The 8,307-nt window shown below is 44.1% G+C and overlaps 1 protein-coding gene across 1 annotated transcript; it reads left to right on the top strand.

Moving 5' to 3' along the window:
• The first annotated feature begins 4,431 nt into the window (after positions 1-4,431).
• On the top strand, positions 4,432-7,642 carry tmem70 (transmembrane protein 70). Its single transcript, XM_034105297.2, has 3 exons — positions 4,432-4,699; positions 5,061-5,160; positions 6,963-7,642. Exons 1-3 carry the CDS (start codon positions 4,496-4,498, stop codon positions 7,406-7,408), a joined length of 750 nt encoding a protein of 249 aa, XP_033961188.1. The 5' UTR covers positions 4,432-4,495; the 3' UTR covers positions 7,409-7,642.
• Positions 7,643-8,307: the final 665 nt, after the last annotated feature.

Here is an 8,307-nt window from a genome sequence, read left to right on the forward strand (position 1 = left end):
AGAGGTCCTCCAAAAGCCAGTCGAGACCCAGTGAAAGGGTCCTTGAAAAGAGCCTTGTTGGGAACTGTGGCAGGCAGGGGGCTAGCAGGCCGGGACACAGGTTTGACCTCAAAGCTACCGAAAAAGTTCTCCACCCACTCGGGAAGTAACTCCTTTAACCAGGGCCTTGAGGTTACTTCTTGGCGTGCCGTTGAGATAATTGACCGCCTCTCTTCACTACTGGAGGCATATCGACAGTCGTTTTTAAGGTTGTACGTCACCTCGTACAGGCTGTCTGCTGGGTCCATCCTTTGGTTCGATCGTTCTGTTACGGTGAGTGAAGCAGGCAGGACCCAAATGCAGGAAAAACTGAAAATACCTTTATTTCAAGGATATGGCACACGGACAGTCAGAACACTCCCCGGTGAACACAGTCACAGACAAACGACGAACCAACACTGAACACAGGAAGAGACTAAATACAGGGAGGGGTAATCACGACAACGAGAAACAGCCGGGCAGGGGAGGAGAAACACAAGGGCCACAGAACACAGACCTGGCGGCAGACATACGTCTCTGGGCGGGCCTTTGATTTACCAGGGCGGGCCCACCACAACACTTACATTTCCGGGGAAATCTGAATTGTCAACAGGGGGGGGGGGGGGGGTTGTGCTTGTTAGACGCTCGAGATTTGTCAACAGGGGGGCTAGGGAGGCGCTCGTGAATTGTTGTTACGGAAACAGAGGGGTTTTAGGCTGCCATGAGGCTGTTGACGGTCTTATTAGGCTACATCCATTGGTTGGTTTTGTTGCACATTTGTAACGCTGTGCCAACTTGGGCAAGCACGCAGGGTGGAGAGGTGGAGTAAGGTTGAGCAATGGAGAGAAAGGGAGAGAGAGAGAGAGATTGAGCGAGGCAGAGAGGATGTGCAGCGGTCTGCTTGCGCACAGAGCAGGAGTTTGAGAGAGAGCCGGCTTGAGAGTCAATTTCTCTTCAAAATATAATTGATTGCCCGCCTCCATTGTCCCTGGCTGGCTTGCTCGCTCGTTGGTAACGTAACTGATGTCTTCTAATGTGCCTGCATCTGGCGCTGAGTTGCCATATTCCTTTCATGAACCACTTCCTGATATCCATTGATAAATATAAATGATAATAGCCAAACTAACCTAGCAAGAGTAAACTGACAGGCTGCTGTGCCGCATCTCACTCAAGACCCCACACGACTCAACCCAGCGAAAAACCAGTCTCGCGCGCAGCCTTTCATTCAGAATTTCATAGCAAAATAAAAAAAATGATATTAAACTAATCTTTCAACATAAATATTAGGACAAAGCCCTACAAATAACAACAATAAACATAATCAGTGGCGGCTCCAGAGTATCTGTGTTGGGTAATCTCTGGTAGGGCTAACCAGGCCCGGACTCGCCATCGGGAGCACCGGGAGGTTTCCCGATGGCCTGGCCTGCTAAGTGGCCTGCTGGCCTGAGGATTTTTTTTTTTTGTATGTATTGTGAACGCAACGCTGCGCAAATGTGGGTCTGACTCTGCCTCACAGAGGGTGACTGGCTGTCTACATGATGTGGCCTGCCGACATGGCCACTTTCATACAGATCATACTAATGCCCTTGATTGGTCTCTGTGTGTCATTCAAGCTCGAGAGGGGGTGTGTGTGTGTGTGTGTGTGTGTGTGGCGCGAGCGAGAGAAAGCGCGTGCACCGGTTACGTGTATTGTTGTTGTTAGCATCTGGTGCTAGCTAGCTGCGCTAACGGATATATAATGAGCTGTCAACAAGGTGGAGGAGAGTCCTCTCCTGTCAGACTGAGAGGCTGATAACTACAGCTCAGGTGAGGTAAAGGACTCTCTGAGTGTTAGATAGTTAGTCTAAGTTCTCTGTGGATCTCAAACGGTTTGGTCACCATTTATGTAAACACATATTTCCATTTGAGGGGGGAGTGATTAGTAAAATATGCATGAATAATAACAAAAAAAAATTAACTAGGTGAAAAAAGTGTTGTGGAACTGTATGAAATAAAAAGTCACATTTGTCTTGTAGTAAATAAAAAGGGCGACCTGGAGCCAATCCTGCAATTTCCCCACAGGTGAAAGAGTTGACATGCTGAAAACCCAACCCCTGCAGGGGGGTCTGAGGGGATCGACATCGACATCAATTCTTGATTTCTATCAACACGTAATGTTGTATCGATGTATATAGAGATGTACTCATAGACTGTATAAAGGATGTACTACAGCAAAAGTATTCTCCGTCGGGACTTCCTGCAACAACACCACGCCGTTATCTTGATTCTGATTGGCCAGAAGACATTATCAAAGCTGTTCTATTGAGAGGACTATCACTACTTGACAAAACCTTCAAAACCGTTTCTAGTCTTCGGTATTTCCAGACAAGTGGCTGCTGAAATCAATCTTACTAACTGCTGTCTGTGCAATTTACTCCGCGCGAGTTGGCAGACTTTATTTTGCTTACTTTAACATCATTTTTCATGGTGGAGCCTACCCCAGTATACCCTGGCGCCGCCACTGAACATAATAATAAAACAATTAAAACGTTGTATTCAGCCCTGATTAAAACAGCGGGCCCAAATCCTGGATGGGCGGGCCCGGCCCCATGGGGCCTGCCCATGACGCCGGGTCTGGGTGAACACAATCGGACAACTAGACACACCAGGGAAACTAACAACAGGAGGAAAAACACCGGGAAAAGGACCAGACAATATACCAAGAGGAAACCATGACAGGGAGAACAGCAAAACGCCCAAAAGAAGCCATACAAAACGTGACATAACACAATAATCGTAACAACATTGAAGGGTGGAATTGACTACACATCTTCAGAAACATAATTTGCTTCAGATATAACTCATAGCAAATAAAGTATAAAAATATAAGTAATAAAAAGATAAAACACTGGCATGTAATTTACGTTAGAATAAATAGAATGGTTTTGAATAATCGATGAGAGTAAAATCTACGTCACTTTACAGCCCCGCCCACTTTTGGGGAAACCAACGCTGTCATTTGAACGGCGATCAAGCCTGAAGCCACAGAGATCTTCTGATACTGTCCTTTCTTCTTAGAGGAAGTACAGAAACACGTAACTCTGGATTTGTTTTAATGTTTGAGGTGCAATGAACGACACAGCAGCTTTTTGGCTGTTAAAACTATTATGTTCTGCCTCGCTCATGAGAGTAACAGCTGGCGAAATTACAGCCTCGCCTACTGATTTTAATTTAACCATATATTGAGCCCGATTCTCGATTTCAAAGGTGTGCTCTAAAATGTAAGCAAGACAATAAATGGCAAAGATATGTAGAAAATAAACGTATTTAAGATACGTTCATAAGAAACGTAACGTGGGAGCAAATATGTTTCTCGAAGATATGTAGAAAATAAACGTATTTAAGATACGTTCATAAGAAACGTAACGTGGGAGCAAATACGTTTCTCGAAGATATGTAGAAAATAAACGTATTTAAGATACGTTCATAACAAACGTAACGTGGGAGCAAATATTTTTCTCGAAGATATGTAGAAAATAAACGTATTTGAGATTCGTTCATAACGAACGTAACGTGGGAGAAAATACGTTTCTAGCTAAACGTAATTGAGAATGTAGTTTAGTTCTGTGGGAACGTAATTTATCGGAGACAGGGTTGGGTTTTTTTGTATGAATTTATGTTTCATCCAATCACAGAGCTTGTTGACTAATCACGAGGTTTGTCGCAAAGCGGACAGGCGTCGTCACAACAATTGCTGGGGATTGTGGGTAGTGTAGTCTCTTTTGCGCTCCACATTTCAGAGAAAACAAGTTGTTTCTCAGAATTGAAGGGGAAAAACACAAAAGCATTGCACACAATTTAAACCTATCAATGTCGTTTAATTAACAAAGATAATCTGGTGTTTTTGAGTTGATGAGTAGTGCAGATATCATTGTCAAATCAATCGACAGCAAGGCCTTTGGCCTGTTAGTGTGTGAGTGTGTGTGTGTGTGTGTGTGTGTGTGTGTGTGTGTGTGTGTGTGTGTGTGTGTGTGTGTGTGTGTGTGTGTGTGTGTGTGTGTGTGTGTGTGTGTGTGTGTGTGTGTGTGTGTGTGTTTTCCATCTGCAGGATGAACATAACACACTCAAACCCATTCATTTCCTATGGCGGTCAATTCTGAATGAAAACATCATGGGTGTTTCACTGCTGAATAAATCAATAAAAAAGTGGTGATCATCAATTGTATGTTCAGAGGCCTAGTGAGGATAACATAAGGTCTTGAGGCAATTGGATGAAAAACACAATATTTATGATCAAAAACAAAGTCACTCAAGAGAAGGGTTAATGATCTCAAGACCACAGGTCTATGTCGTTAGGTATAGATCTCAAGTAGAAATAGTAATTGTGTCACTCCACCGGCGGGGGGCAGCAATGCGCTAACTTGCGCCTAGTCTGCCAGAAAAGAAGAAGAAGGAAGCGGAAGCCGGAGATGTTGCGGGAGGCTTCCAGTGTGTGTTCATGGTTAGGTCAGGGTTAAAACAGGTTGAAACAATGAGCATATTTTCTGTGACTGTCCTGCGGAGGCTTCGGCCCAGTGTCGTGGCTCCTTCCTCCAGCCTCATCTACTCTGCAGCGGCCCACAGGGCGCCGCCTCCCTGCTCTCGGGGACAGGGGGGCGGCCCGGGTGCGGACGGAAGGTCGTTCCTCCGCCGCCACAGCACGGTACGGACCCGGCCTCACATATGATGAAAAGAAGAGGTTAAAGTTAGTCATCGTATTTAGATTACTACTAGTCTGTACCATATGCACTTAGCCTACTTAGGCCTATGTCTTTATTTTAATTGAACAATATCACGTGTTGTCATTATGAAGCAGCACTGTTATATTGCTGCTTCACGTAATCCAAGCTCTAAAGAATGACAGCTTCACTTCTTTACTAAATCTTCTTCTGCTTATGTTTTTACAAAACATGCGTCCAACATCTCAGGGTCTAACAATACTGTTCCTGACAGAACATCCAACACTACTCTGAGGACAGTATTCCCTGCCAAATCCAGCGTTGATGGTGTGTGTTCTGCTTTAGGTGCAGTCGTGCAGTGTGTCGTCCCGTTGTCTCTCCACAGCGACACACTCTGAGGACGGAAAGCTCATCTACTCCGGCAACCTGGGCACTGCTGTTCGAGGTGAATCCCCTTTATCCCCTTACACCAGGGGTGTCAAACTCAAGGCCCGGGGGCCACATTCGGCCCGCGACTTCATTTTATGTGGCCCCACAAGAGCTTGCAAAGAATATAATATGTTTATTATACGGTTACATGCTACAGAAGCACGTTGCCCATAAACTACATGTCCCACAATGCATCTCAAATATGACTTTTTCCTCAGAATTTGCCTTTTTTTCTTCAAAATATGCATTTTTTCATAGAATTCCTTTTTCTCAGAATTAGATTTTTTATTTCAAAATGTCACTTCTATTTCTTTTTTCTCCAGAAATTGGCTTTTCTTTTTAAATCATTTTGGGACATACGCACTGAAAAGACTTTATACTGCAATTATTTGCCCTAGACTTCTGCTTTCAGACGTAGTTAATTATGAAGTTATTACCCTATCCGATGATAATCCAATGCAGAGGCAATGATGTAATATAATACATTATTTTATATATATGATATATTCATATATGTATTTTTATATAGTCTTAAAGTTACAACCGGCCCTTTGAGTGGAACCATAATGCTGATGTGGCCCGCGATGAAATTGAGTTTGACACCCCTGCCTTACACCTACATATGTGTGTCTTTCATCATGTGAAACCCAACACTGAACTTTAAATTAGTTTTTTTTAATCAGAGCCCCATATACAACCGACACAAATATCATCTTTTATTATGCTCCAAGATACAAATTGAAACATTAAAACAATTAATTTGTGATTTACTTCATGCAAGACGAGGATTATTTTTGCATCACTTTCATTATTAATCATATAATAATGATGAGGGTGTGATCTGTACCAAACTAAGATTTGTTCATAAGTCCAATTGATTTGTAGACAAGGCCACTTTCTTTGGTACTAGAACTAGCTGCGATTTCGATAGTGTTTTAAAAATCAGAAATCCTTTAAAGTGGTCCCACAATAGTACTTTTCCCACTTTAGTTCCGATATAGTTCCGAAATGTCGCGTTCACACCAAAAAGAGCCGGAACTAAAATGAGTTCATCAGAACCTTTTTTTACCCCCTTTTCTCCCACGAAAGTGGGAAAGTGGAAAAAGGTTCCTATGTCTGATTGGCTGGGCGGATTGCAAACCATGGCCTGTAAAACTCCCAAAAAGTTTTGTGAAGCCGCCATTTTATTATCCTCGCATTAGCATTAGCATTAGCATTAGCCCAGCGTACAAACGCAGAGACTAATTTATGGCAACACAAAATAAAACATGGGAGCGGTGGAGATGAGGAGGTGTCGGCGTTCTGGCGATTTACTCGGAAGGCTTCAGTAGAAGCTGCTGGGACTCCCAGCAGCTTCTACTGAAGCCTTCCCCAACTCCGGGGACTTCCGGCCGGGGACTTCGGGTGGCAGTATATGCCGTGAAGTGGTTGGCGGCCTGCCAGTAAACCCAAAGCAGAAGAAGAAGTGACGTCAGCGGCTTCATTTGTCTAATCCTCCCCCAGGGACTTATTCCGGTGTGAACGCGATCTGTACTTAGTTCATGAGAACTAAAGAGTTCTGATGAACCTTTGTGGGAAAAGTACTGCAGTGTGAATGCGCCTATAGTGGAAATGAACATTAATAGAGCAGTGCAGATTAAAGGCAAATTAAAAAAGCAGACTAAAATATTAAACTTGTAAATCAGAAAAGTACCAATGAGATTATAACTTGTCCTGGATAATATGATGTTTAACAGTCATAGAAAAGGGAGGCCAATCATAGAATACGTGGAGGCGTACTCTTCTCCTGTAACCCGTGTTGTCTGGATCTCCCGTCAGGTGTGAAGCTGTTCTCGTACAGCTCCAGCGGGGCCAGCCTCCTCGTCATGCCTCAGATCCTCCTGAAGACCGGGTTGGGGGTCCAGAGCCTCGCCCTACAGGCTGCATTCTGTGGAGTCGTGGGATTTTTCACCTTCATCACCCCAGTCGTCCTCCACTTCATCACCAAGGGCTACGTGATCCGCCTGTACCACAGCCCAGACAGAGAAACGTACACCGCCATCACCTACAGCGTGTTCCTCACTGAGAAGAGGAGCGTGTTCCACCAGAGGCAGGTCCGGATCCCGGCTGTCAGCCAGATGTTCACCACCTTCTACGCCGGTGACACGGGGCTGCTGGTGAACCCGGACATGTTCCCCCTTCCACACGACTACAACCACCTGATGGGCTACGATAAGCCCTTCAGCTTTAGCACAGAGGATGTGGATAGACCTGACCAGAGCTGAAGCAGCCTCCAAGCTGCACAGTATATATATATACTCGCATGTGTACCAGGTGGGCCATCTGGCACGCCAAAAATGACTCGACAAAACGTTTATTTTTTCATTTTCTTGTCAATATTTTGAGGATCTTTCATGTCAATAAATGATAATGTCAGTTGAACCGTTTTTAAAAACGCTTTCCTTTTGTGTGTCTATGCAATTGTGTCATGACTGTGCACATTAAAGCGATACATAACACGTCAAATTCCATAGTTTTATTATCCGTTATTAAACATAAAAGATGTCCTACTGTTGTCTTAGCAGGGCGGGACATAGCTGAATGTCGTGCTCCTACAGGATGCAGAACAGGTCAACATTTTTGATTTAAATTTCAACTGATGTTTACGCTGAGGTCAGCTGGATCCTTTCTGTGAAGGATCAGCGGCCCCTCAGAGACCCCCCACCATGACTACCTCACCTTATCCCTGACGAGATGCAGCCCCCCTCCAGGGGAACACATTTAAACGCTTGTACTTGCTGTCCTGTTCATTCGCCATGACAGTTTGGATTGTTGGAAAGTATTCTAATGTATTCTGTATATTTCATCATGTTTAGATACTCCTCCAAACATGGAGAATATGAGAATATGTTTATATTGTTCTTCCTCTGAACTGATGGCTCTCCCTTTCATGGTGTGTTACACACCTTTGGATTTTTTATGGCAATAATTTTCCCCAAAATAAATTGTATTTTCAATCTACTTTCAACCTTTCATTGTTGTTTTGCATACAGTTAGAACACATGGTGAGAACATATACAATTGTTGTGAGGTCTCATTTGTTTGCTTTCAGATGTTGGCCCTCAGGACTTTGGCCCTCATGACTTTGGCCCTCAGGACTTTGGCCCTCATGACTTTGGCCCTC

This window comes from Pseudochaenichthys georgianus, chromosome 17, assembly GCF_902827115.2.
Source record: "Pseudochaenichthys georgianus chromosome 17, fPseGeo1.2, whole genome shotgun sequence".
Classification (NCBI taxonomy): domain Eukaryota; kingdom Metazoa; phylum Chordata; class Actinopteri; order Perciformes; family Channichthyidae; genus Pseudochaenichthys; species Pseudochaenichthys georgianus.

Coding starts and splice junctions, on each gene's coding strand:
- tmem70 (XM_034105297.2), top strand. CDS start 4,496: ATGGTTAGGTCAGGGTTAAAACAGGTTGAAACAATGAGCATATTTTCT. Junction 4,700..5,060: donor TCCTCCGCCGCCACAGCACG/GTACGGACCCGG, acceptor GTTCTGCTTTAG/GTGCAGTCGTGCAGTGTGTC. Junction 5,161..6,962: donor CCTGGGCACTGCTGTTCGAG/GTGAATCCCCTT, acceptor ATCTCCCGTCAG/GTGTGAAGCTGTTCTCGTAC.